This window comes from Betta splendens, chromosome 17 (genome assembly GCF_900634795.4).
Source record: "Betta splendens chromosome 17, fBetSpl5.4, whole genome shotgun sequence".
Classification (NCBI taxonomy): domain Eukaryota; kingdom Metazoa; phylum Chordata; class Actinopteri; order Anabantiformes; family Osphronemidae; genus Betta; species Betta splendens.
The window spans coordinates 15115473-15133818 of NC_040897.2; the positions used below are offsets into that span (position 1 = coordinate 15115473).

Consider the following 18346-nt stretch of genomic DNA (forward strand, 5'->3'; position numbering starts at 1 on the left):
CTTCTGAAGCTTCTACAATTAAGAATTCTGAAACACAACATTTAATGGTCTGATTTGCTGCGGATCTGTTCATTAGTCAGATTCTAGTGTGGACGAAGAGGCTCACTGAGCCACTCCTGTTATCGCTGTGGGGATGTGGTTGAAGAAGCAGGACAGATGAGGATGAATTGGGCCTCAGCCACTGTTTCCGTCCCCACCCACCTGTCGGACTAATGTCATTAACGGACTCCGTCTAATTAAAAAGCAGAGTTAAAATAAAATAATGCAGCGTGTGTTGAGGCATTTGCTGTGAATGAGGCCTCAGGCATGTTACTCCAGGGTAAATATAGAGCGATGGGCCTGAGGTGCTGGGTGGGGGCACCCAGGGACACAAGCAGCTGCTGGCTTCAGTCGACCCGATCGCGGCACCGCTCGGTACAAGGCTCCCAGCAGCCCCTCAGTAAAACGTGATAGAAGTGAATGTCAGAGCTGAGAGGGAGCGTCTCCAGACTGAACATGGCTGCGTGGTGAAACCGAGCCGCCTCTGGAGCCGTGTCTATAAAGAGCTTCAGATCTCCGTCGGCCCAAGAGCTTTGAACGAGCCGAGCCGCACGCAGAATCCCTAAAAGCGACCCAGCGACAGCCGGCAGCAGCTCCGGCGTCCGTCTCCTGAGCTCCGTCACAGCTGCAGCGCGAACGAGGAGCAAATGACGGAAACATTGTGAATCAGTGCGCGTGAGTCTGACTAATCGGAGCAGGAGGCGCTGGGAGTCCCATCATCCCATCCAAATGTCAGAGTGTCGCCTTACAGGGCTCTTATTTTTGGCCTAGGGGCTTTCGTGAGCGTGCGGCCACTCCCCCCTGAAGTTCTGGCCCGGCCCACGTCCTGATCAGGGCCAATTCAGGTTCCCCGAACATCCCCGAAGCCTTTTTTAACGGCGGGAGGTGGGGTTTCCGCTTTCTCACGTCGCAGACCTGAGCTCGGGTCACAGCTGTTGGGTGCTGCCACTCACCCAGCGCTCCCAGTAAACCAGAACCTCTACACACCGGCAGCACCAACCTAAAGCAGGAGCTTCACGCTTCCAGAACCACCGTCCAAAGCGCAATGGATCAAAAGTACCGCATGGCAGGAGTCCAGGAGAAGCTGGAGATCCTGGGGGTGGAGGACGAGGCGGGGAACCCCATCAGCGCCCTCACCATCCTGTCCCTGCTGGAGCGCGTGGCCGGCATCATCGACGGGGTCCAGTCCAGCCAGCAGCGCATGGAGGAGCGGCAGCAGGACCTGGAGAGCAGCATCCGGAGCGTCCAGGGCGACGTGCTGAAGCTGGCCAAGGACCACAGCGACACCAGCGGCACCGTGGACAAGCTGCTGCAGAAGACCCGCAAGGTCAGCGCCAACGTCAAGGAGGTCCGCGCGCGCGTGGAGAAGCAGAACGTGCGCGTCAAGAAGGTGGAGTCCACGCAGGACGAGCTGCTCACGCGCAACAAGTTCCGGGTCGTCATCTATCAGGTGAGGAGAGTTCTGGGGTGAGGTTCTGTGCTGCTTCAGAGGAAGGCGGGTTTCACCAGCAGACGGTAGAACGCATGGGTAGTAATGAGGAAGGCAGGTGGACACGACGGTGCCTTCACTGGCAGCTGGAGCTCAGACGGTGCCTTCACTGGCAGCTGGAGTTCGGACGGTGCGTTCACTGGCAGCTGGAGCTCAGACGGTGCCTTCACTGGCAGCTGGAGTTCAGACGGTGCCTTCACTGGCAGCTGGAGCTCAGACGGGCATTCACTGGCAGCTGGTGCTCAGACGGTGCCTTCACTGGCAGCTGAAGCTCAGACGGTACGTTCACTGGCAGCTGGAGCTCAGACGGTGCGTTCACTGGCAACTGGAGCTCAGACGGTGCCTTCACTGGCAGATGAAGCTCAGACGGTGAGTTCATTGCAGCTGGAGCTCAGAGGTGCGTTCACTGGCAGCTGGAGCTCAGACGGTGTCTTCACTGGCAGCTGGAGCTCAGAGGGTGCGTTCACTGGCAACTGGAGCTCAGACTGTGCGTTCACTGGCAGCTGGAGTTCAGACGGTGCGTTCACTGGCAGCTGGAGCTCAGACGGTGCGTTCACTGGCAGCTGGAGCTCAGAGGGTGCGTTCACTGGCAACTGGAGCTCAGATGGTGCCGTCACTGGCAGCTGGAGCTCAGACGGTGCCTTCACTGGCAGCTGGAGTTCAGACAGTAAGTTCACTGGCAGCTGGAGCTCAGACGGTGCGTCACTGGCAGCTGGAGCTCAGAGGGTGTGTTCACTGGCAGCTGGAGCTCAGAAGGTGCGTTCACTGGCTGCTGGAGCTCAGACGGTGCGTCACTGGCAGCTGGAGCTCAGAGGGTGCGTTCACTGGCAGCTGGAGCTCAGAAGGTGCGTTCACTGGCAGCTGGAGCTCAGAGGGTGCGTTCACTGGCAGCTGGAGCTCAGAGGGTGCACTCACTGGCAGCTGGAGCTCAGACGGGTCCTCCACTGGCAGCTGGAGCTCAGACGGTGTCTTCACTGGCAGCTGGAGCTCAGAGGGTGCGTTCACTGGCAACTGGAGCTCAGACTGTGCGTTCACTGGCAGCTGGAGTTCAGACGGTGCGTTCACTGGCAGCTGGAGCTCAGACGGTGCGTTCACAGGCAGCTGGAGCTCAGAGGGTGCGTTCACTGGCAACTGGAGCTCAGACGGTGCCTTCACTGGCAGCTGGAGTTCGGACGGTGCGTTCACTGGCAGCTGGAGCTCAGACGGTGCCTTCACTGGCAGCTGGAGTTCAGACGGTGCCTTCACTGGCAGCTGGAGTTCAGACGGTGCCTTCACTGGCAGCTGGAGCTCAGACGGTGCCTTCACTGGCAGCTGGAGCTCAGACGGGCATTCACTGGCAGCTGGTGCTCAGACGGTGCCTTCACTGGCAGCTGAAGCTCAGACGGTACGTTCACTGGCAGCTGGAGCTCAGACGGTGCGTTCACTGGCAGCTGGAGCTCAGACGGTGTCTTCACTGGCAGCTGGAGCTCAGAGGGTGCGTTCACTGGCAACTGGAGCTCAGACTGTGCGTTCACTGGCAGCTGGAGTTCAGACAGTGCGTTCACTGGCAGCTGGAGCTCAGAGGGTGCGTTCACTGGCAACTGGAGCTCAGATGGTGCCGTCACTGGCAGCTGGAGCTCAGACGGTGCCTTCACTGGCAGCTGGAGTTCAGACAGTAAGTTCACTGGCAGCTGGAGCTCAGACGGTGCGTCACTGGCAGCTGGAGCTCAGAGGGTGCGTTCACTGGCAGCTGGAGCTCAGAAGGTGCCTTCACTGGCAGCCGGAGCTCAGAGGGTGCGTTCACTGGCAGCTGGAGCTCAGAGGGTGCGTTCACTGGCAGCTGGAGCTCAGAGGGTGCACTCACTGGCAGCTGGAGCTCAGACGGGTCCTCCACTGGCAGCTGGAGCTCAGACGGTGCGTTCCGTGGCAACTGGAGCTCAGACGGTGCGTTCACTGGCAGCTGGAGCTCAGACAGTGGGTTCAATGGCAGCTGGAGCTCAGAGGTGCCTTCACTGGCAGGCAGCTGGAGCTCAGACGGTGCGTTCACTGGCAGCTGGAGCTCAGAGGGTGCCTTCACTGGCAGCTGGAGCTCAGAGGGTGCCTTCACTGGCAGCTGGAGCTCAGAGGTGCGTTCACTGGCAGTGTCCCAGTCACACAATCACACAGTCACAGTGGGACAGACTGAGAAACATGAATAAGAGTCCGACTGGCTGAAGACTGAGCCGAGTGATCAGCAGCGGGACGATCAGCAGGTCTGAGTAGTGTTTGTGGAGTCGTCACTGGTTTTAAACCCACGATGGTTTAACTGTGGTGCAGATGAGCAGAACCAGTGAAAGCTGCTTCCTTCAGGGAGAAACTCCTCTGTCTGTCTGCTGTAGAGGCCTCGCTGGGAGACGTGGTTTCACCTTCTGAAGCAGTTTATCTACATGCAGGTTCCGCGGGTTTAAGTAGCTGATCTGAAACACAATAAACACCACCCGCCTTCAGTCATCAGCGTTTGCAGGAACAGCTAATCAAGCGTCTCATCAAAGAGGAGAATGATGCTTTCAGGCGCTTGTGTTGACTGACGGCTCTGTCACTGTTAAAGAGATGGACCGACTTTATAATAGCTTTAAATTACACAGCTGTGGGATCACGAAAACCGATTCCTTTGAAGGTGGAGGACGTTTGATGATGATCAAAGAACCCGCGCGTTGCTGCTCAGCTTTGTGTCAGAACTGATCAGCAGCTTCAGCATCGAAACCGCTGTCAGTGTCATTAAATGTCCCAATTTTATTACGGGTTTCAAAGTTAATGGTCAAATAAACCCGTTAAAACTCCATTTGTTCATTAGTGCATCGGTTGCAGAGCCGTGAGCCTGATGTTCCGGCCCAGGGCGGCGCCGGTGCAGAGGTTCTGTCCTCGTCCTCGTTTACGTCCCGGCTTTAGAATAGAAACGAGCGCTATGTGCCGCTAACAGCTGCTGTGGGTCTATTCTGGGACGCCGACATTCTCCCCTCCGCCAGCAGGGACAGGCTATAAACTGCTGTCAACCAGGTCTGACGTGACAGCGCTTCACGCAGAGCGAGGGCTGTCAGTCATCCGTACTGTCGGTTGGAGGCGGGGCCAGTTCAGGTCCGCTCCACCACATTACCTACACCTGGTTGCTGACTGTGACACACACACAGACACATGCGCATGCACGCACACACACACAAAGGTACACACACACACACACACGCACAGACGCGCCCTGGTCCAGTTTTCCTCTCCACTGTGTCTACGTGTGTTGTGCGACCGGCTTCATTGTCTTCACATCAGCATCACAGACGCTAGTACAAAACAGCAGCTGTTTATCTGCTGGCTTCATCTGCATCTTCATCAGCGTCTTCATCAGCGTCTTCATCTGCGTCTTCATCGGCGTCTTCATCGGCGTCTTCATCAGCGTCTTCATCGGCGTCTTCATCAGCAGCTCACTGCAGCCGTGCAGCGTGGGTTTAGGCCTTGATTAATAAAAATAGCTGCCTCCCGCTGCAGCACTTACACAGGAGGAAACGCATGTTAACAGATGCTTGAAAGCTTCTCGGAGCGGAGTGAGACCACGCGTTTGTGCCTAGAACTACTTATCTCTCACCTTGGATACGTTTAAACCGGAGGTTTGATATGTAAATGCATTTTAAGGCTTAGAAATGTAAAAGGCCTGAATGCAGAGGGCTGCTTTGTATTCACATGTTAATTTGAGCCGGAAGATTAATTAAACACTCACAAAGTAAGAGAAGCAGAAGAGCTAAAATAATGGCTGTTAACGTGTTAGGAAATAATAGCAGACAGATGATCAGAGCCGCAGAACGTGAGACACTGACTGATTGATGTCCCAACAATGGAGCAACGTCTTCCTCCACAACACGACCGTTCTGGCCGGGTCCGGTCCGGTCCGGTCCGGTCCGGTCCGGTCCGGTCCAGTCTGCTGCGGTGCAGACTGTGGCAGTGTTGAGTTTCCCTGTGACTAATGTGCTGTCGGTTATTCTGAGGCCTCCGTTCATCTCCTAATATAGAGCTTCAGCTGCACTCGTTTAAAGGGAAGCGGCCGGCGCTTTGTCAGAGACGGACAGTCGTCGCCAGCGGCTCAGGAACCACCGACAGTAATAAGAAAAAGACAAATGGCTGCCGGTCGCGTCCCAGGGCCGCCGTCGTCCACACTGGACGGTAGAGGACAACGTGCAATTTCACACGAGCGAGTGGGTTTTAGCTCGTGCTCTGACAAATGGCGAGTTATGAGTGAATGCGTCTGCAGGCGAAGCACAGGAGTGGAGGTCACAGCTCCGTGGCTCCGGCCTCAACATCCTGCGTCTCTGCAGCTCACGCATGGAACCAGTGTGAGCTGCTCCCGTTTCACACTGCATCCATTTTAGGGGAACTTCCACTCAGCGGATTCAGGCCTCTTCTCCGTCCCCCAGAGGAGCAGCCTCCCCTCTGCTTCACCACATTGAAGCTGCCTCCCGGCTCAGCCTCCGTGGTTCCGCCCCCGTTCGGGTCGGCGGCAGATTGAGTTTGACTCACGTCGCACGCGCCTGAGTGATGAACATGTGTGTGTGACACGGAAGCGCTGCGCTGTAAATTCAATGTGTGGAAGCTGTCAGCATCTTCTGGCTCTGGTCTCTGCCTGCATCCTTCTTTTAAGACCAGGATTCAGTGCAGGAGGCGGCGCCAGTATTGTTTTGTGATGCTGAGTTGTGACGGACAGATGCCACTCAGGCGTCTGACATGTTTGACCGTCTCTCTTGGAACAAGTGTGATGGAGGGATCTGGCGCGTGGCCCGTCTGTTTCCTGTCTGCAGCCTGGCCGGACCGGGTGGCCGGACCGGGTCGGCCGCTGGCGCTGGAGGCTGAACTTCAGCCAGTGTCTCTCACCACGTCTCAGGTCCAGGTCATTAATACGAGCCCTGACCCACATTCGGGCCCTGTGTAATTACTATGTCATTCACAGAGACTGGACGTGCTCTGATGACTCGGCGCTGATTAATGAGTGTGATCACTGCATGTGGCCCAAGATTAATTAGGAGTAATTGGCTGTCACGTCCAAAGTCACCTGTAGGGCGCCGCAGGCGGAGCGGCCGGGAGGAGGTTCTCCCCAGCTGCTTCCTCCATGTTGGTCATCAGGAAACATGAGGAAACATATGATGGAGGTACTTTTATAATTATTAACAATAATAAAAAACGTGCAACTGCATTTTTAAATGGTTTTAATAATTTAAATAAATAAACTTAATACATGTACTTTATTCTGTTTGATCGTTTGTTGTTGAAGCTTCTTTGAAGACGGAGGTTTTTTAATAAAAGCAATAATATATTCTGACACATTTCGAGTCTGTATCAACTTATCAAACACCAGTTTATCTCTGGTCAGTGCAGATGTTTGGCTCTGATCTAAGTGTTTTAATGTCCAGTCTTTGATAGAGAAGCTTCATTAAACAGCATCTGACACTGAAAAGAAAACAGTGTTTGACATTTTTCAAAGACTGGATCTAAAAACTGATGTTCTGCTCCGATGTTGAATGCGTTCACTTTAGGATCCCAGCAGCTGGTACAGAGTGAGACGAAGCCTGAACTCGTTCATCCCATGGATTTATTGGTTCTTGTTTTTATGGATTGTCTTGAGTTGCACATCTTCTCTGTTACTGCTCATGTGTTAAAATAGAAAAAAAACCTCGATCTTGAAGATGTTGGAGGCAGGAGGTCACGCGGGTCAGCTTTCACAGAGGCTCCCAGAGGAATATTACATTTTCTATCTGAACTTCCATCATCTCAGTGAGTGTAATTCATCCCTAATAGAGAGCAGAGACAGATGAGAAGACGGATATCAGTTTCATTGCTGTGCTGAATCCTGAAGCTTTTTGCAAGCAAATTCCACAGTTTAAGATTTTACGAACTGATCGACTCATAAAGAACAAGCTACAGTCACGATAAGCAACAACCATGAAAGTTCTGATTGCTTGAATATGAATGCTAAAATTAATTCAGCATAACATAACGTGAATGTTACCAGAGATTGATTCAAATGCCCCGTCTTTGCCTCCGTAGGGTGAGACTGAGGTCCCATCGGTTGCTGTCACCAAGGGCCCTAAAGCGCCGGGTCTGGAGGGGCTGGACATCGAGCCCGACGCCTACGACGTCCCCGCCGACCTCTCGTCGGATGAGGAGTATCTGAGCGTGGACGAGGCCGAGTCCTCGCGAGCCGCGCGCCTCAAGAAATCGGTGGTGAAGAGCACCGAGAGCCTGAAGGCGGCCTTCTCCAAGGAGAACATGAGCAAAACCAAGGGCAGCCTGGGCACCAAGTTCCACAACCTGGGGGACAAGGTCATGCCGCCCGAGCGGAGGGAGAGGATGCAGCAGGCCGGCGAGCGGCTGAGGCAGTCGGGCGAGCGGCTGAAGGAGAACATCGCCAAGAAGGCGCCCAGCAAAGACACCTTCCGCATCAAGCTGAAGAAGGAGAGAGCCGTGGCCGAGGGCCAGGAGGGCGCCGAGGCCGAGGCCGGGCTCCAGGCCGGGCTCCAGGCCGGGCTCGGGGCCAAGGCCGAGGACCCGCAGGGGCCCCACGCCGGAGTCGCCTACACCGAGGTCGCCGTGGAAACCAAGAGGGAGGGGCCCTTAGAGGAAGCGGGCGCCAAGCGGATAGAGTAGGATCATATGAGTAGAGCAGACGTGATGGGACAGCGGGATGTGGTTCAAAATGAAGTGGAGGAAGGTTGACTTATGTGTGCTGGTTCAAATGAAGCTAGTCCATCAGATGTTATGCATAGACAACAATTTACTGACCTGATAAAAACAGAGGCGTGAATGTGAGACTGATCACCTGCAAATTCAAGTAGAAGGTTTTGTACTGAAGTGTATTGAAGAGATGAGACAGGATGTTGCCTTTGTGTCGCCTTTTATTTGGATGTACTGTACATATGATCCACCAAGGTGAAACTGGTCAGTGAAGGCCTCAGCTGGTCTCTGAGGAGCCTGGTGAGACACCAAAGGCATGCGGATCAACGTCAGACTGGTTTCTGTACAAAAACAGTAGAAGCAGGAAAAAGTGAAGTAAAAATGAAATAAATGTTGTGATGCTAGAAAGTCTCAGTAGATGAACGTTAAAGCTGCACTGTGAAAAGGAAAAGGACCAGAGGATAAAAACAGTTAATACATCGTTGGCACACCTGATGCATTCAGGATCTTTAAGTGTCCACAGTAAACTACATGAATGAGGCTCACGAGCAGTGCAGCTTTACGTCAGATGTGGCAGAACGTTAGCGTTAAAGCTTCAAACAGACCGTTGCGCAGGTTAAGTGTTGACGCCATGAAGCGCGTTTTGACGTCTTATAGATGATGATATTTAGGAAGGACTTCCGGCAGATGGAGACGTGCGGTTGGTGGCTCTTTAAAGCTTTTCATGCACTGCGGCCTTGTGTTATATGAATGTTTCATTTTTTCCAATTAAGCTGCTTGATATTCACAGTTTGCTTTGAGGTTCAGTGAGTTTCCTCCTGCAGCGACGATCAGGTCACAGCTTTTACAGTATGAAAGGATTTAAAGTTTCTGGAGCCTCAGTTACTAAAAACTCTGCACAAGCTTTGCTTATACACTCTAGCTGTCGCTGCACATCAGCATCTGCTTATGAAAACACACTTCCTGTATAGCTTTGAACTTTACTCTGAACGTTTCCCAGCTGACTTTGTTTATGTTTAATTTCTTCTCCATTATTTTCTCATTTTTGATTACAACCCAGCTTTAGTTCTTTACTGAGCTGATCTGTCAGCTGTGTTGTCATCACGAGCAGCACCAGATACTGTACTATTCATTTTATTGTGTTTTTGTATGAATAAATGTTTGTGAAAAGCCTAAAGCGACCTCATCATATTGTATGACAGATATTAACACCCCACATCATATCAAATGTTGCTGTCACAGATTCACTGTCACGTCTTGTAGATATAAAAGCAGTAATGGCTTCTTTATGAGCTCTGATTCCTACTAAGCGGAACAGAAACACGTGTGCAGCAGCCACAGATCATCTCCTCTCTCCGTCTCCGTCTCCCTCTGATATCGTCGATCCCAAGCTCAGATTAAATCACTAACCTGATATTGGCCCAAGCAAAACACATTTCCTGCACTGAGTCAGCAGAATCCAGACTCACCTCTCTGCCAATGTCGGCCGCTAAATGAATTGCCAATCATTTGGCTTCGCTGTGTGGCCAGAGGTCACAGCAGCCATTTGTCAAGCGTGGATTTATTGGCCCTAAAACAAAGACTGAAGCCAATCAAACCAACCGGCTGCGACAAAAACCTTCTAAAGATGAAGGATGATAAAAGCGGCTCCGGCAGATGACTTGTCTTTATTGGCTGCAGAGCGTAGAAGAGATGTGTATGTCCCTTATTCTGGAAGGAACGCTGCGTAACTGTATTAATAGCATGGGCAGCTCTGAGCGTGTATGAAAGATTAGTGTGTGTGGTCCATTAAACAGCTTATAGTCAACAGTTCTTCACCACCGGCATTCACCTGTGCGCCAACATTACCGGGTTGCCATGGCAACGCCTCCCATCAAGATGATGCTAGCTAATTAGCCCTCAGCAGACAGATCTGTGATAACTGCTGGCTCTGCAGTGTTTCCCCTCCTGTGTGGCCGCGCTGACAAGAAAAACAGAAACCAAAGCCAAAAACCATAATTTTGATTTATTTCAAACCATCCAAAACAGAGAGGCGGCGAGAAGGAGATAGGACGCCGCTCTGAAGTGATTGCATTCAGCTCCATCTGTTTGTTATGCATTAGCAGAGCACAATTGAGCTCTTCAAGCAATCTGTTGAAGAGAAACGGCCTCGGGTGATTCAAGCACAGAGACGGAAGGAGGAGCGTCGTCTGCTGATCCATGGCTCCATTAAGACGTTTTCATCCTCTCCTTCAGAGTGTGAAGCCAGGACTCAAATAGCCTGCGCTGTCTGTCAGAGGATTGACTTGTCAAATCTGATCGCTGCGGTAACATACATCAGCACTGTCACAGCCAGGATGTACATGTATATTTCATTACAAACAGCAGGTGAACTGAGAACTCTGTTGAGCTGTAGCTCACTCTAACCATCGCCTGAAACCTGCAGTCAGGACAGGGCTTTGTTGCTTGTCTTCCGCTGCTGCACAGAGGAGAAAGGTCCAGTCCCCCGACAATGGGAGAGGCCAGAGCACAGAAGGCTGCGGTGCCAACTAGCATCGACTAACTGGCAACGCAAACACACCAGCACTGACTTAGGTCACTGTACTTGATCTCATCGGATTGTATCAGGCCTCAGCTGCAGGCTTCACACAACTCTACTTTCCCAAAGTCTGGAAGCACGTCCTGTGAATTAGCAGAACCTGCGACTGTGCAGACAGTCTGAATAGAAGCCTCGCTACGTGGGATCTAATCACTTTGCCTGTCAGATTTCAGGAAACATAATGTTTCATCAAGCTGTGAAAGGAGAGCGTTTTCTTGGCAAAATGACAACTGCAGTGTTTGAAATAATGTTTACCTTCTGTTAGGGAAATGAGCACCCGCATGACGGAGAAGAAGTGGAATACTGATGAAGCAGTGGGTCTCATATTTGTTCTCACAAAACACAAACTATTAACATTAACATCTGAATAGTTTGTCTCCACAAACAGCGACTGTAGCGACAGTGAACAACGGCTTGTGTAACGCTTTAAAACTGGACTGAGCTGAAGCATTTCTGTGTATCTGTCCACTAGTGAGAGGAAGAACACAACACACTGTCCTGGTTACTGTACAAAGAGGTGAATGATGCTGCAGACCCATTGAAGGTCAAGGAGTCCAACGCTGACTCTCTTTTAGTTCCACTGTCGTTCCCTCCAACACCTCAAAATGCATTTGTGTGTCTTTTTAGCTCCTAATTTTTTTTTATCAATGGGACTTCAAGGTGTGACCCAAACCATGAAAACACTTATCAATCTACCTGTAAAGTAAATAAATCCTTGACTCTTTTACCAAATAGAGCCTCTAACAGGGACCTTGCCTTCTGTGCCTGGTGTAAAACGCCCCATCACTTCTTCTAGGAAACATCCTGAGATGAGAACTCTCAGATAGCAGATATTATTGTGCAAAAAAAGCCATAAATGATGCCCAGAGGGCTGATAAGCTTCCTGCCGGCCCTCAGGCCAAGATCCCCGTGCAGCCACCACTCATTAGCACCTCACCCACGTTAAGCTGTGGATCCACTCCTGCCTCTCCTCCTAATTATCCCTCCATCACACACTGGCAAGTCAGGAAAAGGAAGCCAGGCCGCAGGTTGACATGTTATCTACCTGCACCAAGGCTGTAATTGCAACAGAGCGGAGGTGAAGACATTTTTACTTTTGTCCATCGGTTGCATAAAGACTCTGGATGGAATTCATTAACAGCTGCAGCACATTGTGGTTAACAATTAGGTCTCAATTAACAAATGACTCCCTGTGAAGTAAACACTGGACTTGTGCATTGTCTGTGTTTCTGTGTCTCTCCGAACTGCACATCTAGAGATGAACGTCTGAATAATAATTTTATATGTCTTCACACGTCCATGTTGACTTTGTGTGATTACATGTCTCAGTTCACCTGAGTTGGTGGTGAGTGGAGGCTGCGGGTGAAGCGAGGATGCGGCTCACTGAGCATCATCAGCGATGCGGCAGGAAGTCAGCAGGGCTGTCAGTCAGACGCAGTCACCGGGGAGCTCCACCTGCGAGCTCAATGACAGGCTGCTGCAGCATGAAGACGAGCCCCCTCCCTCCACGCACTGCCTCACATCAATTATTCACTAACAGTTGCTCTAATAAACATACACACCCGCTACGTGTGTGTTTTTGCTGATGGAAACTGTGTTGTGCTTCACCAAGTGAGGTCACTCAGGTTATGCTGAGGGTGAAAATCTGTTTTCACTGACAGGACAAATACATGAACACTTAGCATCTCATTAAGAAGGAAACACTACTAGCTCACGATGTCATAACCTCTGCAGAGCTACAAATAATGAATTTACTACCAGACACCCAAAAACAGTTAGTCTGTGTGTTGTAATGTGCGGGAGAAGCATTTAAAACCTTTTAACTAGTAATATGGTATTTTAAATTAGATTTTGTTTTTATTAATCTGAAGATTTTTAACCGGAAAATAGGACTTTTATTTTGAAGTCAACGGAAACACTCGCGTTACCTGACAGCACCTTTTCTCATCTCTTTTTACGTTATACGACTTGTGTTTTCATTCCCAGTTTCATTGCGCTTTTTATTTATTTGCTTCGTTCGCAGATATTTTGTAACCTGTACTACGACTTTGCGTCTAATTCTGAGCCTCGTGCCGTTTTAAGGGGACGTTAGCCGCTTAGCTACTAGCCTTGTGGTTGCCTAACAACGGTGGGGAAGCCAAACAACCGGGCTAACGGCTAGTTAGCTTACGAACGCGCGTTAGCTGGTGGACGACGTCAAAGAGTGGGTCTCGTGTTGTGTTTTTATTTAGCAGCTGATGAGCACACGTCATGGCGGACGACGGCAGACGGGGCGATGAAGACGACCGCGGCCCCGGAGCCGCTCATCAGGTGTTTGTGGTGATGGAGTGTTTGCTGGAGAAGCTGAAGGTGCTAAATTATGAGGAGGAAGTTCTGGCCAGACACAACATGAAGAACCTGTCCAGGTGAGAACTCGCCTAACTGAAACTGACCGCCTAGTCCAGTGGCTCGGCTTTAAATCGCGTGTTCGGTTGTTAGTTGCATTGTAGTTGTGGCAGCAGTTGTTGTCGTGCTAATGAATACAGAGTTATGGCTAAACTGCACCACGCACACAGGACGTTTAATTAAATGTTACATCAGGGCTTTGAAGAATTGAGAATTAGAGCAGATAAACAAAGGTAAAAAGTAATTTATGCAAAGTTAAGTCAACAAACCATATCATTACCACAAACACATTAACAAAACTCAACAGAATGGTAAACTTCCCTGCTGGTTCTTTCCCCGTCTCTTCCTATCAGACATTATTTCGTCTCAAATCCGTATCTGGCATCCAACCCTGGTGAGCAGTTCTACATGTTCACCATCATCGCCGCCTGGCTCATCAACGCGGCAGGGAGACCTTTCACGGAGCCTCAGGAGTACGATGAACCCAACGCCACCGTGTCCAACATCCTGGCAGAGCTCCGGGCGTTTGTAAGTGATGCTCAGCCCTGTCTCTGCAAGAAAGCACTCGCTGCCTCATTTATTTAGATGTGGCAGGAAATACTTTCACTTTGAATGTATTGTTTTGTTCTGTTTATTGCCTTCTCTTCCTGTATCCAACCGTGAGCTGCTCTGTAACTTATCAAAAAACAATTAGTATGATGTTGCGCTTTGGATTGTGACATCACACTCAGTTGGCGCAAACCTAAAGCTGCTATTTCAGAGAAGTGGATCTGTGGTTCAGTTGGTAGAGTGTTGGCTTGGGAAGTCAAACCTACCAGAGCACCATGTGTGTCCATGAGTAGGACACTTTGCACTAGCGACGCTCAGGGGATGGGTTAAAATGCACAGGTTAATTTCCCCAATTTGGAATCAATAAAGTTTAAATTAATATTATTATTATTATTATTATCAGGAGACTCACTCCTCTGTGTCTCTCAGGGTGTTAAAGTGGACTTCCCTCCCTCCAAACTGAAATCGGGTTCAGGCGAGTACGTCTGCCTAGTGCTGGACCGGTTGGCGGAGGAAGCTCTGAAGAAAAGGGGCTTCTCTTTCAGAAGGTGCTGAAATTTTTCTTTTTCCATCTCATAAAAGCCTTGTAACTCATTTCTTGTTTTAAAGCCATTTATTATCTTTAAGATGAAAACATTGATTTGCTTTTGGTCTGATGTTTATCTAATGAGCGGTTGATTTCTTTGCACTTTAATTTGGTACAGACCAAAGTATCCAACAGAAACAACAGAAGAAGAGTCACTGGTAGACGACAATGCAGAGCTCACTCTCAGCAAAGTGGAGGAGGAGTTGATTGTGAGTGTCCCATGTTTATGGAATTTCTTTTTAGTGATATTTAATATATTAATATATACAGTGTAGTAAGTGTTTTAATGATTAGAACCAATTAAATTTCATTAACATCTTTTGTGTTTTTATGTAAAATCAGGAGGAGCCCGATGATGATGAGGAGAACGGGATCGATCTGGAGTCTCTGAGATTACGGACCACTCACGCTGTAAGTTCAACAAAAAATCTACTTATTTAAATTCTTTGAAATTGCTTGAGTCTGAGGCATCAGATGTTAAAAGCCTGTAGCCTCATGTTTGACTCACCTCCACTGAATTTTTGTTCATTTGATTTCTGCCACAGTTGCCCTGATATTTCTTTACATGCAGGAAGCACAACTGTCATCTAAACTAGACGAGATTCTGGAGTCAAAGGTTGATGTAGCTGAGTGGAACCTGGAGGTGGAGAGAGTCCTGCCACAGCTCAAAGTCACCATCAGGACTGACAACAAGGTAGACCCTCATCAGAACCACAGGGATCTGCAGGATAGATGTCGTACTGGGTCTCATTCACAAGTGCAGGAGTTCATAGAAAATAAAATGAAGAATGATGAAGAAATGAAAGGACCTCTATAGAGCAGAGTTCAGTATTTCTATGAAAACCACATTGCTGAAAAGTCTGTTAAATGAAAATGTTGCTTATGTGCAAAGATTTTGTATCTTTAGTAACAGTACTACTTGAAGGTAAATAGAGCAATGTGTCTATGTGAATACATCGACATATCTAGAGCCAAAAAATAAAAATATGAGTAGTCTGACTCTATTTCAACTTATTAATACCAGCACTGACCTCATGTCAGTATCTGGAAGCTTCTGTAAATATAATCTCAGCAGCTGCTGTACCACTGCATTCTGAGGTGAGTGAAAAGCAAAGAACCGTAGGCCGTTGGTCCACATTTACATTAGACACACAGGGAGCTCATTCGATTAAAAAAGTCAATTTCAATTTAAAGTCTGAGCAGACAAGGGTGGAATAACAGCTTTTCTCAGACGGCTTGAGGCTGCAGCTAAGTGAGGGTGAAGAACTCACAGTTCTTTTACAACAAGAAGCAGCAGGGAGGCATCTCTGCCACATTAACAACACAAAAATTAAATAAATTAAATTAAGGATTTAATGGATATACATAATATTAAACTGAGTTTTTTGTAGTTTACCTCAATGTTTATTTAGGTTGTTTGAGGTTTTTTGTGACTGTTCTTTGGGGTTTGTTCTGCAGGACTGGAGGATCCATGTGGACCAGATGCATCAACACAGAGATGGCATCAAGTCTTCACTCAAAGAGACAAAGGTGCGTTCACTGGCATGACTCAGTAACAAAGCATTCACTGCTTTTTTCACCTTTAGCGCCACCTGCTGGATGTAGTCAGTGCTTTTTCTCTGTGTTTTATCACCAGCTATTTATATTTGCAGAATATTTGAATGTTCGGTCATATTATACTCTTCACTCTGATCCTCTGTAGGGAAATGACCACACTGGGTACAGCAAACCTCTGATCATTAGGATGTTTTGTTTAAGTAGATTTTCTTAGTTACTTATTTATTGCTCTCAGTTATGCTGCAGTGACTTGAGGACATTAGTCTTGCTGACTGTTGGAAAAAATAAGTTTCTCATGTTAATCTAGGTTACATTACAAATGTACACACAGATAAAATGTGTTGGTTATATTTTTGTGTCCTCCTTTTCTGCTGACTGTGCAGAACTACCTGGACAAACTGCAGGAAGACATTGGAAAGACTCTGGAGAAGGTGAGCAGCAGAGAGAAATACATCAACAACCAGCTGGAACATCTGATCCAGGAGTACCGCAGTGCTCAGGCCAAGCTCAGCGAGGTAAGGGACAAAACCATGACCGTGGCTAAAATGTTCTGCTCACACCTGGACCTAAGTAGCTGAAACCTCCACACATACTTACAAAGCGTGGATTAGAAAAGATGCAGAATCAGCTCCATTCCTGTCCCAAGAAGGTTCAGAAAGACAGGCATGTGAAGAATATGTTGCTTTCACTTCTTTAGAGTGATGGTAATGAAGGTCTGATGTTGAAACAGTCTGAAGAACAAAATTAAATTTTGACAGGAACTTGAAAGCAAACCTCTTTTCTCCATCAGGCAAAGGAGCGGTACCAGCAGGCCAGTGGGTGGGTAACTGAAAGGACCAGAGTCCTGGCAGAGGTCAGTAAATGCACCATCTATCATCACAATGACATTGATATAGACTCATCTTCTGGAGTTAGAACAATTCAGTCAGTCGATCATGCGGCAACATAACAGTACATGGGCTTTAGTTTGTGTTCACATTAAATATGAGGAAACCAAATGTGACTCTGCTACTTTTACTGGTACAACCAGCGCGCAACCTTGTCAATTCCCACCCTTTGTCAGGCAGGAAGAGAAATCTGAGGAAGTGATTTGATGAACATGACAGTAAGCTCAGTGTAGTTCAGTGGCCTCTGCAGCTGCCGGATCCTAATCCAGTAGAGCACCTGTGAGATGCGACGGAAAGATGGACTCTTGACGGCTGTCAAACCTTCAGAAATGTATGATGCACTCGTGTCAGCATAGATTAAAATCTTAGTGATGTATCTAACTCTGTGCAGCAGCAATGCCACAGGGAGGTGAGGTCCTTTTGGGATCAGAGGGAGGTTCCACCCAAAATGATGAGTAGTAGTTTGAAACTAGTCAGGTGCTGTAGGTTCATTTGCAGAACTGCTCTTATCCTTTTGTTGGCTGTAGGGTATTTTATAGACGCGTAAGTTTCTGTTGTTTCTGAGCAGATCAGCACAAACTAGACTGGACTTTGTGCAATCTTTGCTGGCACTCCCAATATTAAGATGCAATTGTTAAAACATGCGTATAGTAAAACAACAGAAGATGGATGCTGCTGTGAGAGCATCCAGGCAGTCAGAGATTTATTCAAAGACGTGTCTGTTTACAAAATTGTGCCCTTTTCTTAGACATTTAATTGTAAATTATGCACTGAAATTGTTTAAATTCTGTTCCAGATCAGTGAGGAACTGGAGAAAGTCAAGCAGGAGATGGAGGAGAAAGGCAGCAGCATGTCTGATGGAGGTGAGGCTGATCTGTTTGGGTTTTTGTTTTGTTTTTGTGTACATAGCCATCTGTGTTGACGGCTTTGTCTCTCAGCTCCGGTGGTGAGGATCAAGCAGAGTTTGACAAAGCTGAAGCAGGAGATTGTTCAGATGGATGTGAGGATCGGCGTCGTCGAGCACACGCTGCTGCAGGCAAAGCTCAAAGAGAAGTCCAACATGACTCGCGACATGCACGCTACCAGCATCCCTGAGGCCGCGGGTGGACCCTTCGCTTAGTCTCGCCACCACACCGTGAACCTGACCTCAAACAAACGCACGGTAGCCGTGACCAACTTCTGCCTCATCATTCAGACTGACTGTGTTGGAAAACAGAGGAAATATCATGAGATTAATGTAGTTTTTGTACATGCATGATTTAATTTGATTTAATAAAATATTTATTTACTGGTCTGTTTCTTTATGAAATTTACTATAAAATGTATGTACATCAAACAAACATATGAATGTCAGATTTATAGATGTGAGATTTCCTGAACAATCCTACAATGTTTCTTTGCCACTAGATGTCGCTATCAGTACATAAACATATTGTGCTTATGTATATATCTGTAAAAAAAATGACTTAATGAAAATACACAGTATTATTACGTATTATTATGAAGCAGCTCTTAAAAAGCTGCGTAACACAGAAACAAAAATGTATCGTACAAAAATTTTCAGGGTGTTGGAATTCGGGGCCTTTGGTAATAATAGCAGCTTCATTCAT

The 18346-nt window shown here is 48.4% G+C and overlaps 2 protein-coding genes across 2 annotated transcripts; both read left to right on the forward strand.

Annotated features, from left to right (window-relative positions):
* Nucleotides 1–695: 695 nt before the first annotated feature.
* On the forward strand, nucleotides 696–9365 carry cavin4a (caveolae associated protein 4a). The gene is made up of 2 exons (XM_029131371.3): nucleotides 696–1489; nucleotides 7568–9365. The coding sequence occupies exons 1-2, from the start codon at nucleotides 1085–1087 to the stop codon at nucleotides 8165–8167; spliced, it is 1005 nt and encodes a 334-aa protein (XP_028987204.1). The 5' UTR covers nucleotides 696–1084; the 3' UTR covers nucleotides 8168–9365.
* Nucleotides 9366–12659: 3294 nt separating this feature from the next.
* Nucleotides 12660–18027, forward strand: ift57 (intraflagellar transport 57 homolog (Chlamydomonas)). Its single transcript, XM_029131362.3, has 11 exons — nucleotides 12660–13177; nucleotides 13511–13685; nucleotides 14136–14254; nucleotides 14411–14501; nucleotides 14635–14703; nucleotides 14864–14986; nucleotides 15751–15822; nucleotides 16233–16364; nucleotides 16640–16702; nucleotides 17533–17599; nucleotides 17675–18027. Exons 1-11 carry the CDS (start codon nucleotides 13023–13025, stop codon nucleotides 17854–17856), a joined length of 1248 nt encoding a protein of 415 aa, XP_028987195.1. The 5' UTR covers nucleotides 12660–13022; the 3' UTR covers nucleotides 17857–18027.
* Nucleotides 18028–18346: the final 319 nt, after the last annotated feature.

Bases quoted from the DNA above. Each gene is read 5' to 3' on its own strand.
- cavin4a (XM_029131371.3), top strand. From the start codon at position 1,085: ATGGATCAAAAGTACCGCATGGCAGGAGTCCAGGAGAAGCTGGAGATC. The intron at 1,490-7,567 runs GTGAGGAGAGTT...TTGCCTCCGTAG, and splicing joins TCCGGGTCGTCATCTATCAG to GGTGAGACTGAGGTCCCATC.
- ift57 (XM_029131362.3), top strand. From the start codon at position 13,023: ATGGCGGACGACGGCAGACGGGGCGATGAAGACGACCGCGGCCCCGGA. The intron at 13,178-13,510 runs GTGAGAACTCGC...TCTTCCTATCAG, and splicing joins AACATGAAGAACCTGTCCAG to ACATTATTTCGTCTCAAATC. The intron at 15,823-16,232 runs GTGCGTTCACTG...CTGACTGTGCAG, and splicing joins CTTCACTCAAAGAGACAAAG to AACTACCTGGACAAACTGCA.